Below are 25,198 nucleotides of genomic sequence, written 5' to 3' on the forward strand. Positions count from 1 at the left end.
CAACAGCTCTAGGAGGCGGGACTTCCTGCCTCAGAGGGGCAGAAGTTCTGCCTAAGGCCAGTTAAGGTCGTGGGCCATGTAAAATCATAGCGTGGCTTCCAGGTCAGGTGGAGGTGGGCTTGCCACTGAATTTTTTGGCCCACGGGCAAGACCTCCAGTCCAACATAAAGTTCCAGCCCTGGGGTGGGGTTTAAGCACAGCATTCTGATTTGTGTGAGTACGACTACCGGGATTGCCAAAGCATTTTCTAAACTCAAATTCAGAATAATCTTGAAACTGAAGCTTCTCGCTCCCTTTCTTACATATTCTGAACCTTGAAGTAAAGCTGCTGCATACAACTAAAATACATTTAATTGTTGGATTGTACGTTCTTTTGAATGTAGAGGCTGCGGGGGATGCATGAGCTGATGTGAAGCAGTCTACTTTTAAAATCTTGCCTCATGAGGTAGATGATTTACAAACAAATGAACTGTTTTCATCCCAGTAGCTTGGTTGGGGCAATAACCTTATTGATCAATACTTTGACTTGACATGATTTTTTTTTCTCGTTACCTGTGTTATGCTGAATGCCAGAAGTGGAATGGATATAAATATTTACCTTGCAGTTATGTTGTATGCAATATTATTGCTGAGTGGTTTCAGTTGTCACTCATGCATTTATTTTACAGTGCCCTGATTTTTGGGCTGCAAATCCGCTAGGAGGAATACTTATTTGGTAGATTACTCATTGTGTGTGATTATAATGGAGCTTCTGCTACGTTGCTGGGCAGTGGAAAAGGGAATGAATTATGTCCCTGGTCAGGATTCAGACAGATCCTGTACATTGAGCTCGGATTCAGTGCAAAATAACTGGTGAATTCCTGTCTCATGCAATCACTGAGTTGGGTGGATTACAAGGTTTAAAGTCATGTGGGAGCTAGCTGCCTTTGATTAATGCTGCTTCCACAGTACAGGATATTGGCAGCTTGTTCAGGAAGAGGTAGCAGTAGAATATGAAAATTTTAGAAACCTCTCCCCAATTTCCCCCACCCCAAGGGTTAACAGTTGAAATAAATGGCAGTCCTGGAGAAAGATTGAGATCATGCACACCAGCCTGTGCTATGTCCCTCCCTTCCACTAGCCTACTGGGCGAGTGCTCTAATGCTCCCTCTGCACTGGTCTTGAACTTATTTTTCTCTAGTTTCTCTCCAATCTCCCCTCATAGCCAAGTTTATCCTGTCAATGAGACCCACCTCTGCTCCCTCGACCCTATTCCACAAAACTATTGACTACCCAACTTCCTGGTCCCATTGATGGCTGGTGTTAATGGTTCTCTCCTTAGGTGTTGTCGCTCTATCCTTTAAATATGCCATTGTCACCCTTCTCTCAAAAAACCCACCCGTGACTCTGCTGTCCCATCGCTAACCTGTCTTTCCTGTCAAGTCCTTGAACATGTTGCCTTCAAAATCCATGCTCCTCTTTTCTGGAACTCCATGTTTGAGTCCCTCCATTCAGGTTTCAGCCCCTGCCACAGTACCGAAACAGCTCTCATCAGTCATATTTGACATCCCATGATGAAGGTAAATTTTCCCTCCTCATCCTCCTTTACCTATCTGCAGCCTTTGTTACTGTTTATCATGCCATCCTCCTCCAACATCTCTCCACTGTCGTCCAGCTGAGTGAGACTGCTCTCATCTGGTTCCAGCCTTGCCTATCTGATCATAGCCAGTGTTCGCATTGGCTTCTCTTCTATTACCTCTGGTGCCCTTGGCCCCCCTCCTATTTCTCGTCCACATGCTGTGCCTCGGTGACATCATCGGAAAGCACAGCGTTCGTTTTCATCTATCTGCTGACAATACCCAGCTCTACCTCACCACCTCTTTACTCCTCCACTGTTGCCAAATTATCAGACTGCTTATCCAACATCCAGAACTGGATGAACAGAAACTTCCTTCATTAAATATTGGGAACACCATTGCTTCAAATTCTGTTCCCTATCGGTGGAATCCATCCTTCTCCCTGGCAACAGTCTGAGATTAAACCAGTCTCTTTGCCACTTTGTTGTCATATTTGACACCAAGAGGAGCTTTCCACCACATAGTTGCTTATCACTAAGAACGTCTGTTATCACTTCCGTAACATCGCCCTGCCTCAGCTTATCTGCTGCTGAAACCTTTGTTCAGGGCCTTGTTGCTGCTTGACCTGACTATTCCAACACACTCCTGGCTGGGCTCCTACATTCTACCCTCTGTAAACTTGAGGTCATCCAAACTCTGCTGCCTCTGTCTTCACTGGCACCAAGTCCTGTTCACCTATCACCCTTGTGCTCGCTGACCTACATTGGCTCCTGGTCAAGCAATGTCTTGATTTTTAAAATTCTCATCCATGTTTTCAAATCCCTCCTTGGCCCTGCCCCTCCCTTTCTCGAATCTCCTACTGCCCCACAACCCTCCGAGATACCTGCACTCATCTAATTCTGGCTTCTTAAGCATCCCCGATTTTGTAAAGTGGTATATTTAATATGTCACTGAGGTTTGTATTTTTCTGTATCAGCAAGGTTATATAAGACTCTTATGTTGTATATTTTTGCAGTAAAGTTGCTGCATTGTAGCAGTGGCAAAATGCCAAAAATGTTATGTCTTAGGAAGACAGCGATAAATATCAGAAACTGTTCTAGCATGAATGGTTGGTCAGTCCAAATAGCCTGTGCTGGTGCTTTTCTTTCCATATGCTCTTTAATATTGCTCTTTTTTTTTTAAGCTGCTATCTAATTGCCTTTTTTAAAAACAAAAGTGGATTCATCTATAACAATTTTTGCTACAGAATTTCACATTTCAACTACGAGTATAACATTTTTTCCCGAACTATTCATTATCTTAAATTTGTGGTCTCTTGTTGCTCTTTTGCTGATCTATGGAAACAACAATCTATTGCTATTTACTTTATCATAATCCTTCATACTTGTGAGTGCCTGTATCTGATTACTCCTTAATCTCCTCCGTTTTAATGAAAAAAAATCATAATTTCTTAACTTCTCCTTCATAACTAATCCCTCCTTCCTGATAACAATCTAGCTGACTGGGAGCATTGCCTACAAGATCTTCTAAGGTGTATTGTGTTTTGTCATTTATTTTCACTTTCTGCAGGTGTGGCCACTGCAAACGATTGGCCCCAGAGTATGAAGCTGCCGCCACTAGGTTGAAGGGAAAAGTTCCTCTAGCAAAGGTGAGTTACCGAGGATATCTGTGTGGGCTATTGCCAGCTGTGTGAAGCAGTGTGTCGCTGGTTTTGAATCAAAATATAACAAACTGGGCAAAGATGTAAATCTACAAGTACTGTACTAAGTTGTGGTAAAGTACATAGTGAAGAAAATTTAGTGATCGTGATAACCAAGTTAAAGTATAATACCACACACATCTTGATGGAGCACATGTTTCTCAAGTATATTTCTCTGGTTCTGTGACCAAAACGATATAAATTTGTTTACAATGAATAGTGTGGTATTAAGGCCACACATTTTCAAAAGTAGTTAAATTGCAATGGGTTGGTTATGCAATGCTGTAATATGCTGAGATTTCAAAGAATGGAATTACCTAGTGTTGGGATGTGACTAAAGTTGAAAATAATTGATGAAAACGGAGATTTCTGGCACACCCACCAGAAAAATCCATTTCAAGCCACAAAGTGACAACTCAGCTCTGAATCTGCTAGAGGTCCAATATGCTTTGGCAAAGATATACTGCATTTAGGCATGAGGTTGGGGAAGTGTAAGGCTGCTCTAAGATCTGGCAGAGATGGTGATGGTCCTTTGTGAGCAGGATTACTTCAGGAAATGAGTGTTCGTCTGGCTTGACTATTACCTTGGGCTCTGAGTGTGCAGCTATACAGAGGGACATTTCAAAGACCAAACTCTTAATTTGTTCCTCAGTTGTATGCACTCTGAAAGGCTTTTGTCTTGTAACATCAGTCTTGCAACATCAGTCTTGCAATGGCTTCTAAGATTGGGTTGAAGTTTGTGGATTCATACTCGTCATACTACTTCATCCTAAGTTAATCTTGAGTTCTTGGAACAGTGGAAGTACAATGCATACAACTTATAGGCTACTTGTTCAGTTTTGAGAGGAATGATGACAAGCTAAAAACATAATTTGGCAGTAGTTTAATAGCGTCAACAAATCACCTGTATATCATTACTGCTAGTTCTGTCCCAGATGATGAAATTGTACTATTTCTCGTATGTTACTGCCTATATAACTGATAATCTGAAAACAGCAGTGCTCGGGTATTAAATCTGTTTAAAATGGTAGAGGCTCGCATAGCAACAAAAATTGCAGATAACCTACTGGCAGTCTTTGAAGTAGGAAAATATTACTTGCATTTTATTTCCATGTGACAGTTGAGACAACTCTTAAGCTTCGAGAATTTGTATTTTCCAAGTCAGGTAACTGCCATAAATAAAGTGCTGGAAATACTCAGCAGATCTGGCAGCATCTGTGGAGAGAGAAACAGTGTTAACGTTTCAGGTTTGTGACCTTTCATTAGATCACAGATCTGAAACATTAACTCTGTTTCTGTCTCCACAGATGCTGCCTGACCTGAGTATTTCTGTTTTTATTTCAGATTTCCAGCATCCGCAGTATTTTGCAAGTAAATGCCATTTTGGTCTGATATTTTCTGTTGATCTTCAACTAGGTTGACTGCACTGCAAATACAAACACATGTACCAAGTATGGAGTCAGTGGTTACCCAACTTTGAAGATATTCCGTGATGGTGAAGAGTCTGGTTCTTATGATGGTCCTAGAACAGCAGGTAAGAACTAACATGATGAGAATAATTTCACAATATTTTACAATGCTTGTGGGCAATTAATGCCACCACTTAAGAGGTGGTTTGAGTCACAAACTATATTCTGATGAGTTGCAATCAAGAACACACTGGCAATTTAAACTACAGATTTGCTTATCAAGTTGCTATTTAAGTTCGTCGGTCAAGCCTTTGTTTAAATCCCAGCCTTGATCCCACATATTCTCTCATCTCTCCTTGCGTTCCCATTTTGTCCATGAGATCCACTTTCTGTGCTCTTGACCCTGCTCCCACAAAAAAAAACTGTTGAGCATTTATCTTTTTCAGACTTGATGCAGCCTTTAATGCCCCACTCTCCTCCTCCAAAGCTGCTTCTCAGCTGTTCAGTTTAGTGAAACTACCCTGCTTGGTTCCACTCTTATCTATCAAATAGTAGCTTGAACATAGCGAGCAATGACCTCTCTTTCTGCCCCAACATCATGACCAGTGGTGTCCCCCAAGAATCAATTTATCCTTGGCCCCTTCCTGTTCATCTACATGCTGTTCCTTAACATCACCCAAAGACAGGAGATCAATTTCCATTTGTATTTGTGACAATATCCAGTTCTATGTTTCCAGTGCCTGTTTCAGTCCATCAGCTGCCTCTGTGTTGTCATACTACTTGTCTGACATCCAGTCTTGGATGAGCTGCAGTTAAACATTTTGGATGACCAAAGCCATAGTCCTCGGCACCACAGCAAACGCCATATCCTTGCTGCTGAACCTATTTCTCACCCCAGCCACCACATCTCTAGTATAGCCAAACTGTTGGCAACCTTGGTGTCTTTTTTTTTGTCCCCCAAGCTGAGCTTCTGCCTGCATATCTTCATCAAAAGACTGCATGCTTTCCTCTCCTTATTGTACGTCACCCATACCCCAACCCACCCTGCCTTGGCCTATCTGCTGCTTAAACCCGTCTACCATTGTCCCCTCCAGATGACTATCCTGTTACTTCAGCTCAACCACAATTCTGTTGCTTGTGTCCTAGCCGGCACTCATCATTCCTGTGCTTGCTGACCTATGTTAGCTCCAGATCTCCCAATGCTACCAATTTAAAATTCTCAATCCTGTATTTCAATTCTATTATGGCCTTGCCTATCCCCATTTCTGTATTTCTTTCAGCCCTACAACACCTGCTACACCACCAGCCTCCATCACCCCTCTAGCCCCCAGACTCTGGCCTCTTGTGATCTTGCAGGCAATTATGCAAATAGTAAATGGTTTTGGGTTTGTTAATCATCTCTTGTGACTCACTCAGATGCTGAAACATAATTGTTATATAGCTTTTGCTTGGCACCACTTGGGGCTAATCAAAAACTCTAACATGATTATAAGGATGATTTAGCGCTGCAGTAACTCATCCGTCTCTGACCTCTGCATAGATGGAATTGTCAGCCAGTTGAAGAAACAGGCAGGACCCAGCTCCATAGAAATTAAAACTGCTGAAGAATTGGAGAACTTCATTGATGATGATGATGCTTCAGTTATTGGTGAGTAGCTGCTAGTAAAACTAACGAGACACTGATTTTTTTTTTAATGGACATGTCCAAGTAGCTAGTGAGAAAATTTGGATCCATTGCTGCAGCAGCTCTTCACTGAGTAGGATTTCAGGGGTTACACTTGTTAACCTATTAAATAAATTGTCTGAAGTTTAAGGTAGTCTGTATGATATGACATTTACACAACTTTAGATGGGAAATGTTGAAATCTCCACATTGTACAGCTACATCTGGCAGGAGCGCAGTAATTAAGTTTGAAACATTACCAAGTTGTCATTATGTAGTGCCTTCTAGGAAGGAGGGTCATAGAAGTATGGGGAAATTCCTTCGTTTAATATTCCATGAACTGAAATTGGCCATATGTAACCTCTATCCCACTGGAAGAAGTAATTGGTGTGTCTAACTGGAATATCAGAGGTGTATTGCCATTATAGATAATGTATTTGCATAATTTGTTTGCATGTTTAATAGAGCTGGAAGAACTTGCTGATTCTGTTTAGTTATTGTGGGTTGTGACATAAACCTCATCAGCAACCCAATTCAAGCCAAATTATACATTTCGGCCCAAGCATGTCAAGCTGTACTTGTTGCATGAGGTGCACAAGTGATTTATTAATCACTCTGGGAAATGGTTAATAAAATTTTTCTGCAAGTACAGATAGTGTTTATTCCACACTCGCTACTCAATACTAAAAGCACACAACGGCAATAACAAAGGCTCAATAATGCTAGTAAAATATTACAATGTACTTTACACAGCTATTTTACACAGCTTTGCCATAATTTTTTATCTTTCAGCAATGTTCTAATCTACAGGAATAGAAGCATCGATTTTTATTTTTACAAATTATTTACCTTTGCTGTAAAATATAAAGTCTTTTTAAATATTGCTGACCTTCAAGTCTACTGTGCTTTCATGCATGGGTTTATTGAAAATGCCTCACAACCTGAACAAGAGTGCTTTTTCTTGACTATGAACTGAAGTTGAAAAATTTTTTCAGGGTTGGGGGTGGTTGGTAGTGAAGTGGAAAAGAATGGCTCTCAAATGTGCATTATGTGTAAGTCGACTTCTGATGCTGATCTGCCAAAATGGTTAATAACTAACTTGTATTAATTTGTGTGTACCTATTGTGCAGGTTTCTTCGCGGACACTGCTAGCACGCCCCAGGCGGATTTCCTTAAAGCAGCAAGTGCAATGAGGGAGAACTACCGTTTCGCACACACCAATGTAGAAGAGCTTCTTGAGAAATATGAAATTAAGAGCAAGTATGTATTGATGTGTATTTGGAACCATCTAGTCTTGACCAAGTCTTCTGAATACAAAGCAGTAGTACATAAAGAACTCGTACTATGGAGTTGTCTCCTGATTTTTTTTAAGTGGACTTCAACAAATTAAACTCTTCTCTCTACTCTTTTTCTCTATAAAAATGTGGCTTCAGTGGTAGTCCCTTTGCATTGGTTTTCTGGATCATTTCCAAAATGGTGGTACATTATCCTCAGTATTTGGAAACTCATTACATGGATTCTTTTCTCTTAAATTACACCCCTCTGAATTGCAAGCTTTTCATGAATGAACGTAGAAATATTCAAGGCCATGCAGCTAAGCTGTGCCATATTGGCATGCAAACCCTTGCTGCTTTGAGTAGTTGCATTATCCCAAATTAAGTGGGTTTGTCGCTTCTTTGAAGAGCAGACAAAGGAATTTCACACCAACATATTTAGCATTTGAACACTTAACATTGCACTGCTTAATTTCAAAGCTTTATTTTTAAGCGTTTTGGAGTAATTTTTAAATTAGTCTTGTACCATACTTATTTTTTTCACTCCTACCTTTTTTTTAATCCATTTTATTTTTGGTCGTTTCCTGCTCCGTATATAAGTGCCAGAGGTTTTCTTTGTATACAAGCCACACCCAGTGCAGAATATTTATAACTGACACAAGTCAGCATTAATTCAGTTTGCCCATTTCCTGGATATCTTAAGGAAAGCATTTAACTGCCAGAATTTGGCCAGTTCCAGAGACAACATTTAGTTTCAAGTTTAATGAAAGCTGCTCTTCATACTTGGGTTATAAAGGATAAAGGCTTGAGAGGGTATATGCTGAGAGGCTGTTTCCCCTGGCTGGAGAGTATAGAAGGAGTTTGCCGTAAGGAGTTAGCCATGTAGGACTGAGATGAGGAGAAATTCCTTGATTCAGGGGAAGTTGTGAATCTTTAGAATTCTCTACCCCAGAGGGCTGTGGATGTTCAGTCATTAAGAATATTCAGAACTGCAGTAAGGGAATAGGGTGGGAAAGTGGAGTTGATGTAAAAGTTCAGCCATGATCTTGTTGAATGGTAGAGCAAGCTCAAGGGGCTGTATGGTATAAAAGTGACTATATTTGAAATTTTGTCTTACTGGTGATGTTTGTAGTGCTGGGCAGCTACCCCAACAGGAAAATCCACAATGAAAAGCATGCTCCTAATCCTGCTGGCCATAAAGGAAATGAAGTGCTTTCCCCCAGCATTTCACTATGTACAGATCTCTTTTGTAAAATAACACCACCAACTGGCTTAGTAGCAGCATTGTTTGGGAAAGCAACGTTTATCTATCTGGAGTTCCTCCTAGGCTTTCTGGGTGTGTGCCAGCTGTGATGAAGAATAATAGAGATTTCATCTTAGGGGCACTTGTGTCTGAGTGCCATTGCCATGTTGAGGTTTTCTACTTTTCATCTAGTTTTCCTACTCTTGTCCTAAACCTTCTAATATTTCTTTTCCAAGGATTTGAACAAATCTCTCTTGTGCTGTGATTGGTTTAGTTTCATTAGCCATGTAGTAAAGCTGAGGTGATTTATGACTTTAATCCCTTTATAGGGACTAAACCAAATCAGGCTTAGATCTCTATGAATCTCCTTTAAGTTCAAACCAGACAAATTCTTGTAGACACTTAGTTGGTTCCAAAGAATTGAACTAGTTTTCCCTCAAATAAAGAAAACTAACAGAATATTACCATCTTACAGATAGCCTATTTTTTAATAATCATGGCTAAGTCATAAATATCCCAGATATTATAAGGGTCTTGGAAATTCCCTTCAATATGTATCTTTCCATTTAGAGACACAGAGAGGGGTTCTTGTAATTGTATACAGAATGCTACATGAGACGATTTATGAACTTTTATATATTTATTAAAGAACTGAACATACCTTAAGTGGATAAGTATATCACGATATCAAATATTACTAAGAGTTGTAAAACATAATCTTATTTCTAAGAGTCCAAAAGTTCAACCTTGATAATGTTACAGCAAAATATCTTGGAATATCCATCAAAATTTAAAGTAAACTTTTATCTTAAATTCCCCGAGTAAGCCACAGGTTGAGAGGCATTGATGAGGAATTCATTAATTCTAGTTTTTTGCTTCAAAAACCCTCAGTTTAGAAATAGTATAAACATATCATCTCTCCTTTTAGCATATAGGTGTTACCTTTGTATGTTTCTCCTACTTTTAAGATCCATATATGGTAATGTCATTAGCTACCATCCCCACTTAATGTTTTTGTTGGAATTTCCCTGCTCTTGAAGTTGTGAGCGTTTATCTGGTCAAAATGTTTATACTTGGGTTTACTTGGCGTCTGTTTTTGTAAGTACCATTCCGTTTTATTATCTATAATTGTCTTGATGGTACCTTGAACCCTTCTTTTGAGTCAATCTGTCTACTTTTACCAACGCTATCAATTAATTAAGTTAATAGCTTCCACTTACTGATGTCACACAAGATGTTTCAATGTGTTTTTATCCTCCAATTCCCTGGCAACAGAAACGCTGAAATGGTTTTTCCACCTTTTAAAAGGTGTTTCTGGTCCACATTCTGTTATAACAGGGACCTTGGAAGACCTTGACGTTTTTAACTCCACCTTCTTAAAGGGGAATTTCAGTGAGTCTTGAAAACTGACCATTTATTCAATCTTTAATTCTAAAAGGTATAGTATGTTAACTATATCTAAATTCTACCTAAATAAGCCTATTATACCTATGTTTCATCACAAAGCATTCCCTATTTTAATGGCCTTGTGTGTATTGGGGTACGATTCTAACCTGCCCTTACAGGCTGTGAACCAAACAATTGCATATAATGCTAACTTTGTTAAATAATTTGTTGCATGTGCAGTGAGCTTCTAGTATGGAGAAACCACTTGTTTGGCACATATTCTTGTAATTGGATAAGAACAATAAATTCTTGCCAGGATGGAATCATAAATACTTGGTCATTAAATGCCTGAAGTAAGATTCTTGTTCATTTTAACTAGAAGAGTGTTAGTCCCTAGTTGCCTGGGGTTGGTGGTAAAACACTTAAAACACAAGTTAAAGAACAGTACAGCACAGGAACAGGCCATTCGGCCCTCCAAGCCTGCCTGAACTAAAACCTTCTACACTTCCGGGGACCATATCCCTCGATTCCCATCCTATTCATGTATTTGTCAAGATGCTTCTTAAACGTGATTATCGTACCTGCTTCCACCATCTCCCCTGGCAGCAAGTTCCAGGCACTCACCACCCTCTGTGTAAAAACACTTGCCTCGCACATCCCCTCTAAATTTTGCCCCTCTCACCTTAAACCTATGTCCCCTAGTAACTGACTCTTCCACCCTGGGAATAAGCTTCTGACTATCCACTTTGTCCATGCCGCTCATAACTTTGTAAACCTCTATCATGTCACCCCTCCACCTCCGTCGTTCCAGTGAAAACAATCCGAGTTTATCCAACCTCTCCTCATAGCTAATGTCCTCCAGACCAGGCAACATCCTGGTAAACCTCTTCTGTACCCTCTCCAAAGCCTCCACATCCTTCTGGTAGTGTGGCGACCGGAATTGCACGCAATATTCTAAGTGTGGTCTAACTAAGGTTCTGTACAGCTGCAGCATGACTTGCCAATTTTTATACTCTCTGCCCCGACCGATGAAGGCAAGCATGCCGTATGCCTTCTTGACTACCTTATCCACCTGCGTTGCCACTTTCAGTGACCTGTGGACCTGTACGCCCAGATCTCTCTGCCTGTCAATACTCCTAAGGGTTCTGCCATTTACTGTATACTTCCCACCTGCATTAGATCTTCCAAAATGCATTACCTCACATTTGTCCGGATTAAACTCCATCTGCCATTCCTCCGCCGAAGTCTCCAACCAATCTATATCCTGCTGTATCCTCTGACAATCCTCATCGCTATCCGCAACTCCACCAACCTTTGTGTCGTCCGCAAACTTACTAATCAGACCAGCTACATTTTCCTCCAAATCATTTATATATACTACTAAGAGCAAAGGTCCCAGTAATGATCCCTGCGGAATCAAATAGTCACATTCCTCCATTCAGAAAAGCACCCTTCCACTGCTACCCTCTGTCTTCTATGACAGAGCCAGTTCTGTATCCATCTTGCCAGCTCATCTCTGATCCCGTGTGACTCCTTTCCTTATTTAACAGCAAAAATCTATTGCTGACTTCTGTAAAACTTAAAACCTTCCATCCTTTAAAAAAAAAAAATTACAATGGAAATGACGATTCCAAATTCTCCTGAACATTTCCTTCCCTAGTTCCTGTTGAGAGAAACCCCATCAGGCATATACAAATTCCAGGCAGTAATGGTGCCCCAGCACTAGTGTTTGTGATAAATGCAGGCTATATAGTACAGTGACTGTTCATTTTTGTTGGGTGGGGGAATCAAAACACCTTTTTGTAAAAAAGAAATATTTTGTTACATTTCTATGTACTGAAGACTAAAATTGATCCTTTTAGATTATTTGCTAACCACTTTCCTAATACCTGCTTTTATTTCTAATAGGGGCATTATCTTGTTTCGACCTCCAAGACTGGCAAACAAGTTTGAGAGCAGCAGTGTACAGTACACAGAAGAGAAGTTTACAAATGCAAAAATAAAAAAATTTGTTCTAGACAACATGTAAGTCCAGACTCTGACTAATTTTATAATGGGCGTGACATTACATTGTTAATGTTTTGGATATGGAGCTTAATGCTTATTGAATTTGATTCCAATGCTGGGAAGAGGGTAACTATCAAAAGTATATTTTGAACAAGGCAACTGAATGATAAAACTGCATGCATTTATGATCACATTGGAAGACTTCAGAGTTGATCAAGAACATCCAGTAACTGGCATTAGTTAGACCTTGTAAAGATTTTTTTAAAATTCATTCATGGGATGTGGGCATCGCTAGCAATCCCAGGATTTGTTGTCAGTCCCTAATTGCACTCGACAACTGAGTGTCTTGCTAGGTCATTTCAGATGTGAGTTAAGAGTCAGCCGCATTCCTGTGGGTCTGGAGTGACATATAGGCCAGGCCAGACCAGGTAAGGATGGCAGGTTCCTTCCCTAAAGGACATTAGTGAATGTCACATTTTAAGGGTTTTTACAACAATCGATGATAGTTTCATGGCACCATTACTGAGACTAACTTTCAGTTTCAGATTTTTAAAAATTGATTAATTCAATTTAAATTCCACTAGCTGCCATGGTGGGATTTGAACCCATGTCCCCAGGGCATTAGCCTTGGCCTCTGCATTACTAGTTCAGTGACATTACCACTACGCAGCCACCTCCCCTTGCAAAGGTCATTTTAAGCCATCTACTTGAACCGCTGCATTCGATGTGGTGTAGGTACATCAACACTGCTGTTGGAATGTTCTAGGATTTTGATCCAACAACAGTGAAGGGATGCTGATACGGTTCCAAGTCGGGATGGTGTGTGACTTGGGGAGCTTGCAGATGGTGGTGTTTCTGTGCATCTGCTGCCCTTGTCCTTCGAGGTGGTAGAGCTCGTGGGTTTGAATGATACTGTCAAAGGAGCCTTGACGAGTTGCTGCCATACATCTTGTAGATTGTACACACTGCTGCTACTGTGCACTAGTGGTGAAGGGAGTGAATGTTTTAAGGTGGTGGATTTGATGCTGATCAAGCGGGCTGCTTTGTCCTTGGTGTTGAGCTTCTTGAGTGTTGTTGGAACTGTTCTTCAGGCAAATGGAGAGTATTCTACCACACTCCTGACTTTTGCCTTGTAGATGGTGGACAGGCTTTGGTGAGTTACTTGCTGCAGAATTCCCAACCTCTGACCTGTTCTTGTAGCCGCAGCATTTATATGGCTGGTTCATTTTCTGGCCATTGGTGACCCCCAGGACGTTGATGGGTTTTCGGCGATGGTAATGACATTGAATGTCGAGGGGAGATGGTTGGATTCTATTGTTGGAAATGGTCATTGCCTGGCACTTGTGTGGTGTGAATATTATTTGCCACTCATCAGCCCAAGCCAGAATGTTGTCCAAGTCTTGCTGCAGGCGCAGACTGTTTCAGTAGTACTGAACGCTGCAATCATCAGCAAGCATCCCCACTTCTGATCTTGTGATGGAAGGAAGGTAATTGATGAAGCAGCTGAAGATGGTTGGGCCTAGGACACTACCCTGAGGAACTCCTGCAGCAATGCCTTGGGACTGAGATGATTAGCTTCCAATAACCATCTTCCTTTGTGCTCGGTATGACTCCAGCTAGTGGAGATTGTTTCCTCTGATTCCCATTGACTAATTTTCCATGCCTTCTGCCAGTCATCGTACAGTTACTTTGGACTACATAGAAATCAGAGGCTTACTATTTATTCTATTTTACGTATGTAGCAATCCTAACTGCAGCCTAACTAATGCCTGTATAGATTTATTACCTTCCTTTTATATTGAATGCTTTTCTGTATAAACTAAGAATTCAATTTTCCCCATAATTTTTTCTCCACCTACAATTGTGTTTAAGGTTTCTGTATCAACAGTCTGTTCCTTTTCTGCATTTATTTATATTAAGCAATATTTGTCATGTATCTGCACATGCGCCTAAGCTGCCTATGTTCTGAAGCCTGGTTTTTCAGCTTTCTATGTTGCCAATTTGGTGTCAACAAATTGATTGACCTTTCTCCAAATCATTTATTGATATGGGGTCCAGGGGAGGTTCCAGTACTGATCCCTGGGCATTCCAGTAACTGTGTTTTGTCAGTCTGAGAAATACATATAGTCTTTCTTTACCCATACTACTACTTTATCTTTTAATATCATGGGCCTTAATTTCAGAAATGAGTCTCTGTGGCATTTTATTAAATGCCCCTTGAAGGCCAAAATATACTGGACCCCCCCACCCCAATGTTCAGTTGAGTTCTGTAATTTTCTTGAATTTAATCGATCACCTCTGCCACGCTCTTTATAAATCCACACCAACTGTCTTCACTTAATGTATGGACTAAATGTTCAGTAATGTTGTTCATTGTTGTGGTCTGTTCTGGTCTGCAACAATCTTCTATTACTAGCATATGGCTATTTAGTCTGCAGTTACTGGGCTTATCCCTGCCCTCTTTTTAAACAGGGGTGTCACATTCACCACCCTCCAATCCTTTGGTGTAATTCCTATTTCCCTTTGAGTTTTATACTTAACAAACCAGATATTCTGGCATGTCATTTGTGACCATTAGCACTGGTATTGTGAAAAGTCCCAAATCATCTTCACCAGTTTCCTGGTGTAATTGTGCAAGTGGGAGTTCCGGTTTTGGAGTGGTCCAATAGGTTTTAAAAGTGGAATTGTTGAGGTTACTGGGGATAGACACCAATTGGGAAAGAAAATTCTGTTCTGTCGCGTCTTATGGAGATGGATTTTCAACTTATGGATGATTTCTATAAGGCGATTGATCTGTAATGCTAGTTTTAGTTGAAAATCTACCCCATTGGTTTCATCCAAAAAAAAGTTTAATTACAGCCAAAGGAAATTCAAAAGGTCTATCCTGATTTATTTTTTTGCTCAACATTGTCTAATATGTTTTAGTAAATATTGCAGTCAGATTTTGTAACTATGTTTCTTTTTAATGCAGCTTTGGTATCTGTCCCCATATGACTGAAGATAATAAAGATCAATTAAAAGGGAAGGACCTGCTGGTAGCTTACTATGATGTGGATTATGAAAAGAATCCAAAGGGTTCCAACTACTGGAGGAATAGGTACTGGCTGCATGGTGGAACTAGTTTAATGCTTTTAAATTTTAAGTGTTCCTGTTTTTGCTTGCAGGATAAACTTGTTTAATCGATTAAAACATCTAATGTTCCATATTTTATTGCACTACCCAATCACAGCAAGTTTCAGTATTAAAAAAAAGTGTCATCTTCAAAATGGTTAGAAATGTATGTCGCAGATTTCAGCTGAACAATTTGAACAGTCTTGAACATGAGATTGTATTGGTAATCAGATTTGATAAAAAATTAACCTCATAGCAGCACAATAACTGCAGTGGCTGGTGGCGGTTAAGCTCTTTGTTTTATCCTTTGTGCCTTCTGTGGCATAATCTATTACTTTCATTTAGTTTATGCAGCACTTCAAAGTAAAAGCCGTCATTAGTGAACATCTGTTTTAGTCTGGAACAGATGTTTAAATTATTTAATAAAGATTCAGTAACTATCCTGGCAGGAGCTTTGGTTTAAATCGGAGTGGTAAGTGGACATTCTTATACCATCAACAACAATACCGTACAAGTTTGCAACAATTTTAATTTTAGAAAATGTCACCAGGAGCTTCAAAGAGCTCCTGAAAGCAAAATAAATTAATTAGCACATTCTTAATTTGCTACTGAAGATATATACTCAGTATAAAATTGTGCACAAAATTGACAACATTAGATAAAGGACAAGGATGGCTGATGCGAGAGTCGTCACATCTGGGTAAATAGTTGATGCTTTCTGCAATCCAGGGATAAGAATGTGTTTCTTGGGCAATTTTGGAATGGATTAACACTGTAGGGTGGATAATCTAAGTCACTCCTCTAACATGGCAGGACATCTTGGCTGTTACCTTTGATGCTTGCAACACACTGGAGGCAGACAAGGTATGGAGCTGTATGTGACAACTTAAAAGTATATTATTTAGATGTAAAAATAAGACTATTAAATTTGAGTCCTTCCTTGTGAAAGGATTTACCAGAACGAATTTGCTGCTGTTTCTGCAGGAACAGTTCTACAATCCAAGAAAGGGCACTGAAGTTAACTGTATCATGTTCCTTAAGCAATGTGGCAGAGGTCAATCACAGATGTGATAGCTGTCTGTGGAGTCTTGAGCTAGGTCGACCAAACAGCTTTCCCCATCTGTACTTGGTGTTCATTTGGAAGCCCAAGTTTATATCTGTTTGATTTAGTAGTTATATTTTGTCTTGGGTGGGGGAAGGAGAATGAATTTTATAAATTGAAACTGGATTCTGATGTGGGTGATTTATTCTGGATTGCTTCCCGAAATATTTTATTTTCCATCAGGTTGGGAGCAGTTAATAAATATGAGGTAGGAATAAATGGACATGCTTGAAATATTAGGCAATAAAAGTTCATATATCAAGTTGAAGTGCTGCAGAAAGTATTAGCAGCACTGTAACACACTTCCTAAGTTGTATTTAGCCCAAATATGATGGGGTGTAGCCAACTCAGGCGATTTTATTTTAAAACAAAATCCACCTGATCTTTGGTTACTTTTATTCATCTTATTTCCTTCCAGAATCTTAATTTAAGCCCATTTTGTTAATTGTTAACTGTATTGTTTACGATATTAAATATTTGGTTCTGTCCATTCTTCTAATTGTACAGAGTGATGAAGGTCGCTCAGAAATTCCTGGATGCTGGCGAGAAGCTGTATTTTGCTGTTGCCAACCATAGAACCTTTAGCCACGAGCTCTCAGAATTTGGCTTGGACGTAGCCACTGGTGACATTCCTGTGGTCGCTATCAAAACTGCAAAAGATGAAAAATATGTGATGCAGGAGGAATTCTCGTAAGTACTGTGAATTGGTGATGGACATCAGAGGCCCTTTTTATTTGGCATGTTCAAGCATCTTTGTCAAATGTGTTTAGAAAAATCCACCCTTGCAAAAAGAGGTTGTTCCACAGTGGAATGTTTAAGTTGGGAAGATATTAGAAAAGAGTGCAAAGTTCATGTTTGAAAAGTTTACCTTTGGAATGTTTAAGTGATGGATTCCTCAAACTAAGTAACATAGGCTCCGCACCCACGTGCAGAGTGTAGGTACAAAACCAACATGTGCAAAAAGTATGGTTGCTGTGTTTAACGCTAATCTTTTGTAATGAGAATTAGTGTAGGGGCACTGTTTAAAAACAGTTCTCTCCTTTTGCAGATATATGAAGTTTTTTTTGCCATGCTGACCGGACACACTATTCTTGTTTGGCCTCCTTGTCTCGAGAGACAATGGGTAAGCGCCTGGAGGTGGTCTGTGATTTGTGAAGCAGCGCCTGGAGTGGCTATAAAGGCCAATTCTAGAGTGACAGACTCTTCCACAGGTGCTGCAGATAAAATTGGTTGTCGGGGCTGTTACACAGTTGGCTCTCCCCTTGCACTTCTGTCTTTTTTCCTGCCAACTGCTAAGTCTCTTCGACTCGCCACACTTTAGCCCCGCCTTTATGGTTGCCTGCCAGCTCTGGCGATCGCTGGCAACTGACTCCTATGACTTGTGATCAATGTCACAGGACTTCATGTCGCATTTGCAGACGTCTTTAAAGCGGAGACGAGGACGGCCGGTGGGTCTGGTGCCAATGACGAGCTCGCTGTACAATGTGTCCTTGGGGATCCTGCCATCTTCCAAGCGGCTCACGTGGCCAAGCCATCTCAGGCACCGCTGGCTTAGTAGGGTGTATATGCTGGGGATGTTGGCTGCCCCGAGGACTTCTGTGTTGGAGATACGGTCCTGCCACCTGATGCCAAGGATTCTCCGGAGGCAGCGAAGATGGAATGAATTGAGACGTCGCTCTTGGCTGACATACGTTGTCCAGACCTCGCTGCCATAGAGCAAGGTACTGAGGACACAGGCCTGATACACTTGGACTTTTGTGTTCTGTGTCAGTGTGCAATTTTCCCACACTCTCTTGGCCAGTCTGGACATAGCAGAGGAAGCCATTCCGATGCGCTTGTTTAATTCTGCATTGAGAGACAGGTGATGGTTGAACCTAGGTAGGTGAACTCTTGAACCATTTCCAGAGTGTGGTTGCCGATATTTATGGATGGGGCATTTCTGATGTCCTGTCCCATGATGTTCATTTTCTTGAGGCTGATGGTTAGGCCAAATTCGGTGAAGGCAGCCGCAATCCCCTTCGATGAGAATCTGCAGACACTCTTCAGTGTGAGAGGTTAATGCAGCATCGTCAGCAAAGAGGAGTTCCCTGATGAGGACTTTCCATACTTTGGTCTTTGCTCTTAGACGGGCAAGGTGAACAACCTGCCACCTGATCTTGTGTGGAGGAAAATTCCTTCTTCTGAAGACTTGAATGCATGTGAGAGCAGCAGGGAGAAGAAGATCCCAAACAGTGTAGGTGCGAGAACACAGCCCTGTTCCATGCCACTCAGGATAGGAAAGGGGTCTGATGAGGTGCCGCTATGCTGAATTGTACCTTTCATATTGTCATGGAATGAGGTGATGATACTTAGTAGCTTTGGTGGGCATCCAATCTTTTCTAGTAGTTTGAAGAGACCACGTCTGCTGACTAGGTCAAAGGCTTTGGTGAGATCAATGAAAGCAACGTAGAGGGGCATCTGTTGTTCACTGCATTTCTCCTGTAGCTGGCGAAGGGAGAACAGCATGTCAATGGTGGATCTCTGCTCGAAAGCCACACTGTGCTTCCGGGTAGACACGCTCAGCCAGCTTCTGGAGCCTGTTTAAAGCGACTCGAGTGAAGACTTTCCCCACTATGCTGAGCAGGGAGATTCCACGGTAGTTGTTGCAGTCACCGCGGTCACCCTTGTTCTTAGAGGGTGATGATATTGGCATTGCGCATGTCCTGTGGTACTGCTCCCTCGTCCCAGCACAAGCAAAGCAGTTCGTTGAGTGCTGAAAGTATAGCAGGCTTGGCACTCTTGTTGATTTCAGCGGTAATGCCGTCCTTCCCAGGGGCTTTTCCGCTGGCTAGAGAATCAATGGCATCACTGAGTTCCGATTTTGTTGGCTGTACGTCCAGCTCATCCATGACTGGCAGAGACTGGGCTGCATTGAGGGTGGTCTCAGTGACAACATTTTCCCTGAAGTACAGTTCTAGGTAGTGTTCCACCCAGCGGTCCATTTGCTTGCGTTGGTCAGTGATTGTGACCCCTGATTTAGATTTGAGGGGGGCAATCTTCTTGATGGTTGGCCCAAAAGCTCTCTCAATGCCATCATACATTCCTCTGATATTTCCAGTGTCACAGGCCAGCTGAATATGACTGCATAGGTGTTGCCAGTAGTCATTTGCGCAGCACCTGGCTGTTCTTTGTGCAGCGCTTCTGGCTGTTTTTAAGTGCTATGGATGATAACTCGCTGGGGGCTTTCTTGTAGTTCAGCAGTGCAATGTGCTTCGTGGCTATGACCGGTTCCAGCTCTTCAATGTGAGATTGAAACCAGTCTGCATTCCGCTTCACACGTTTGCCATAGGTGGTCATTGCTGAGTCATAGATGGCGTCTCTGATGTGGGCCCACTTGGTCTCTGCATCACCTGTGGGAGTGTTTTGAAGGGCTTTTTCAAGTGAATTTGGAAACTTACGTAACAGCTGTGGATGAGAAATTCTGCTAGTGTTGATGCGCGGGTGGCCCTTCTGCTTGGGGTGATCAGCTTCTTTGGTTTGAGGCTAACCTTGCTGCAAACCAGGGAGTGGTCGGTGTCGCAGTCCGCACTCTGGAAGCTGCGTGTGATTTGAACGCTGTTTAAAGAGGCTCGCCTTGTGATGATGAGGTTCAGCTGGCGTGATCTTGGGTGCCTCCAAGAAACCTGGTGACAGGGTTTAGTGTGAAATAATGAGTTGGTGATGCAGCGCTTATGATAGGTACACAACTCAAGCAGTCTCTGTCCATTCTCATTCATCCTTTCAATGCCATAGCGCCCAAGGCAGGAGGGCCATGAGTCATGGTCGGCCCCCACCCTATAAGCTGCATAGATCCAAACTAAAACTTTTATTTAGGCAGTTTTGTCAAAAATCATGGTGCCTTGGCATGTGATACTTTAAATATAAATGTTCTTGCTGTCCTAAAAACTCTTTTTATTGGTACCAAATAACTAAACATTCATATTTTGTAAGTGGCACTTTTTTGAGGACCTGGTTTTTTGTTTTTTTTCTTTCCAGGCGTGATGGTAAAGCACTGGAGCGTTTTCTAGAGGACTACTTTGCTGGCAAGTTGAAACGCTACCTTAAGTCTGAACCAATTCCAGAGAGCAATGATGGGCCTGTGAAGGTTAGTCTCTTGTGTATTTGTTCTTTACAGTCAAGCTGTTTTCTGTTAAAAGTCCAGGCTGAAGTGACTTCTTATTCTAAGTGATTATTCTCCGTATATACACTGGTACAATGGCACAACTTCGTAGCACTTCCTTTCTTTTGCTGACTGATAGATAGTATGATGACTTAACAATGTTGGGTTCTAAAAATTTGTAAAGGTCAACAGTAATTTATTCCATGTCTCCACATGCAATATTGGAAATTATACTAATTTTTTGTATGTTTTTCAGAAGGTTTGATTTTTGGAGGGCGTTTAACTGCTAGAAAACTTAAGCAATTTTGTATGTCTGTTTGGCAACATTTTGTGGATTTCTTGAGAGCAAACATAAAATTGTTAAATGTCCACGTGCCTTCTACCATACTGGTAGCTGCATAATCAGACAATAGAGTTGTTGACTAATTATGGTAATCAATCTCTGTTTGTCTGCAACAGACCTGGACCTGAGGCAAGGAAACTTAAGTGGGGGAAAACATTGTTAATATTAGATCCAAAGTCACCTTTTCAAACATGCCAAATTACTTGTATGGTGGAAAAACTGTGACTGTATGTTTGGCAAAGTTGCTGATCATCTTTTAATGTTCAGCATCAGATGTTTGAATTTGTTTATCGGAAATGGCTATACCTTGAATCTGGAAAATAGTTCAAATTTATACACTTGAGAGGATGGAAAAAAGAGTTCGCAGAAATGAAATGGGACAGCGTTTTTCATGTTTGTAATGGCTGAAGAATACTTCCAGCATTAACTATTTTCAAAATGATTACTTTTTTGTCTTGTCAACTTATGAATGTTGTATTGTCAGAATTTAGCATTCCTGTCTGAAATTACTCATCTGCTATTGCAAACTTTTATTTTAATAGGTTGTAGTAGCTGAGAATTTTGATGACATTGTAAATGATGAAACAAAGGATGTCTTGATTGAATTTTATGCTCCATGGTGTGGCCACTGCAAGAGTCTGGAGCCAAAGTATAAAGAGCTTGGAGATAAGGTTAGAATACATTCTGATTGTGAAAATGAACCTTGGTGTTTTTAAAAAAAAAAAAATTGTTTTATTATATTCTCAACTATTTTTCTGTGCCAGTTGAGCAGTGATCCTAACATTGTCATTGCTAAGATGGATGCCACCGCCAATGATGTGCCTTCACCGTATGAAGTTCAAGGGTAAGAGCAACAGAAAGTCATTTTTATTGTTTTAAATTAAGTCCCCAATTTGAAACTTGCTGAAATTTTTTTTTTAAATATTTAGGTTCCCCACACTTTATTTTGCCCCGATGGGTAAGAAGCAGAGTCCAAAGAGATACGAGGTATGTTTCTTTTTGTAGCTCGACATTTTGAGTCACTTCGTAACAAAGTGGTGGCTGACCAACTTCTGTACACAAATATGCAAAGATAAAGGAGTGAGGTTTTAACTCTACGTTATTGGTACTTAAGTTATCATCTGGTTACATTCTATTAGAAGACCAGTTACACCATCCAAACAAGGAACATCATTGGAATTGTGTATCGTTTAGAACTCTTGAGGGAAAACTAGTTTTAATATTGGGTGCCACAGGAAACTGCCATATTTCAAGCAGTTCTACATTATTTTATCAGCCACAGTGTCTGGATCCAGTTTACAGTAGCAAAAACCTCAATCGGTTTATTTCTAAGTCAATCTTGGAGTCGGAATCTGAGAAACCAAGAAAATAAATGTCTGAGTTCAAGTTACAATGTCATTTAAAAAAGCCTTTCATCAAAGAATATAAAGCATGTTCCCCATTGCTAAGGGATCAGTAATTCTGTGGATTAAGCCTCGCCTTTGTGGCACTTGGGTCATGGAGGCTGGGTTTTTCCTGATGAAGCACGCTGCTCCTCAAGGCTATGCACGTTGCAGTTCAAATTATATAGGTAACAGGCCTTGCTTTTCATAGCTTGCCCCAGAGAAGAAGTACTGTAATGACCCTTTTTGGGGTGGGGGGGGGTTGCATTTAATTAGCTGCACTTTTTTGCCCTATTTGAAATTTTGGATATTTTTCATTTCTCACCTAACAAAACTTAGGAGGATGGACCATTGCTTGGGAATTCCTCACACCCTCTGGTAGCTGGAGGGAGAGTTGCTCAGAGACTTGTAGAGGCAAAACCACCTGCATATGAGGTGGTCTACCCTAACCTGCCCTTAACTACATGGGTGCACAGGCACTGCCAGGGATATTTAGGCACTGTCGAGATTGCTTGCCGTTCAGACCTCACCAGTGAGTTGTTTTTCAAGGCCTGATGTCACGGCCCTATTGACAAGCAGACAAGTACTTCTGAGTTGCTGGATTTTGAAGGGCATGATTGGTATGTACCCAACCTGGTTACTCCCTATGCATCATGCAGCCAGGTTATATTCATGATTTGAGGCATGATTCCCTTGGAAGCTGAATCTGGCAAGGCTTCAGTTGTACATTGCATCATGAATGTGCATTTTGTTAAGATAAGTGTATGCATTTGATACAGTGAAAGGGCTGTAAATTTGTGTGAGGGTTTTGCATGGTTAAGTGGTATATAAAAGTTTAAAAGGCACCATATTGTAGGATTCAGTCTTTGGCTGTCTACCTGATGCATGGCTCTGTTGGGTAGTCTTAACCTTGCTAGATTGCTTAAACCTATGCTGTCATCTTGTGTATCTGATTCCATGTTCACAATATTGCATACACGATGTTTGCTGTTAGGAATGGTGCACAGCTGCCTCTTGTATGGGTCGTGAAATACCAAAGCAGGCAACCAATCTCAAGCAATGCATCCACTTTGCCAGCCATCAGGCAGGGTTGGATGCTGTAGTGCTCTTAGTTGTGTGGCTCCAGATTGGGTATCCTTTTGACAGACCCTCCTCTTCTCCTCCTGCTACCATTAGTTTGGCTGGAGCTGTCAAGTATTTAAATATTTTGGAATTGTTTTTCAGCCTTTAAAACTTTTTCCCAGAATGTAGCCATTTCCTTAAGCATGCTTTTAAATATGAACTGCTGGCCAAACTTTGTAGGTGCCTTATTTAGGCAATGCATAATTGTCTAGACCTGCATAAGGCTAAGGATTTGCAAGCAGCTATAAATAATTATTGACTTAACTAATTTTGGAGTATTTTTAACTTTTCAGCAACAGCTAGGCAGAAAAGCCTAAACCTAACCTGAACTATTTTTGTGTTGTATTTATTTTCTTGAATAGATTTGCTATCATTTGAGTGCCTAAAATACATTATTATATAGAGTCTTGCTTATTTCATGGGTTGCATGCAACCTGAATTATTTCTTCAACCTCCAAACTTAATTGGATATTACTGGAATTTGCTTTTTTTGTTCATGTCTTGGTTCCTCATCTGATTAAAGACCATCCTTTTTATTCTATCTGAGAAGGATCTCGAGTTATCTCCTGTATGTACTATTTTTAATAGCCACGTTAGACGTTTAACTTGTGGCATTGGAACAATGAGCACCTTCAATACCAACTTTTATTTCCAAAATTTCTATATCTCAATCTTAAAATGTGTTAAATGTATTTAGTTGATGTGGAGCACTAATTTTGGATTTGATGGATGGAGGAGTTTCCTTTGAACGCCAGACTTTTTTGAGTGAACTTTGACTCCATGCTGAGCAATTCAAAATTAGTGCTCCACATCAACTAAATACATTTAGCTTTAAGAGTGATCAAAATTCTAAAATCTACAAACTACTTTCATCACAACATGTTATGTTAGCTATTGATGTCAAACAGGCTGATAATTATGTTCTTAATTCAGGGAGGCCGTGAAGTTAGTGACTTCATGAGTTACTTGCAGAAAGAATCTACACACCCTCTGGCTGTAGCAGTGGAAGAAAAGAAATCAAAGAAGAAGAAGAAGGACAAGGAAGAACTGTAAATTACTGGAAGCACCTCAAATGCTTAAAATATTGATATGCAAGGAGTAATTGGAGCCAGGGTTGGGTTAGAGATTTGGTGGTGGTATAGTCACTTTCTAAGAGAATTCACAGTCTGCCATACCAGTCCCATTTCTGTATCAATTTTAAGATGCACTATTGATGAGTTATTGAATCAAAAGGGGCAGAAATTCAGGTTTTGTTTTGGTCTTATTTTGTACTGGTGAATGTTTTTGTACATTTTGGAACAATAAACCCCTTTAAACCAAACTGAGTGCACTGCAATGTTTGCACACTAAATTTGTAGCACTCTGTATATTGTATTTTCAGTTTGCTCTTATTGTCTGGAATTGTATTTTCACTAAGCACATTTAGTTTAATCTTTTGAACTGGTACTAGTACAACTCTAACTTATCTGTAAGTTGCAAATGTGAGGAACTAATCTACAATAGCAACAAAATGTAATCTCTGCTGGTAGACGATAGGGGTGAAACATTCAAGTAATATGATAAAACCCACAGACATCCTGTTTTCTAACTTTCACTGCTGCTTGAACTATCTGAAGGATGAGTACCCAGATGTACTGACAACTTCAGGAAACTATACACCATCCTCATCCTACCTAGTTAAAATTCTTCCCTTTTTTTTTTCTCCTGTGCCCCAATGTGTGGATGATTCAGTAGAATGAAGATGTTTTGAAACCGATCACTGC

General features: G+C 40.6%; 1 protein-coding gene across 1 annotated transcript in view; it reads left to right on the forward strand.

The window, feature by feature from the left end:
• pdia3 (protein disulfide isomerase family A, member 3) overlaps positions 1-24,756 on the forward strand; it is a 28,076-nt gene extending 3,320 nt beyond the window's left edge. Inside the window, exons 2-13 of the mRNA XM_068017810.1 lie at positions 3,126-3,204; positions 4,672-4,789; positions 6,205-6,312; positions 7,458-7,587; positions 12,139-12,255; positions 15,209-15,334; positions 16,958-17,140; positions 20,465-20,573; positions 21,474-21,602; positions 21,696-21,775; positions 21,861-21,918; positions 24,369-24,756. Of these exons, the coding sequence (XP_067873911.1) occupies positions 3,126-3,204; positions 4,672-4,789; positions 6,205-6,312; positions 7,458-7,587; positions 12,139-12,255; positions 15,209-15,334; positions 16,958-17,140; positions 20,465-20,573; positions 21,474-21,602; positions 21,696-21,775; positions 21,861-21,918; positions 24,369-24,488 (1,357 nt within the window). The 3' untranslated portion in view covers positions 24,489-24,756. The remainder of the gene's footprint in view (positions 1-3,125; positions 3,205-4,671; positions 4,790-6,204; positions 6,313-7,457; positions 7,588-12,138; positions 12,256-15,208; positions 15,335-16,957; positions 17,141-20,464; positions 20,574-21,473; positions 21,603-21,695; positions 21,776-21,860; positions 21,919-24,368) is intronic.
• The last annotated feature ends 442 nt before the right edge of the window (positions 24,757-25,198 follow it).

The sequence above is a fragment of the Heterodontus francisci genome, chromosome 38, assembly GCF_036365525.1.
Source record: "Heterodontus francisci isolate sHetFra1 chromosome 38, sHetFra1.hap1, whole genome shotgun sequence".
NCBI classification, from domain to species: Eukaryota; Metazoa; Chordata; class Chondrichthyes; order Heterodontiformes; family Heterodontidae; genus Heterodontus; species Heterodontus francisci.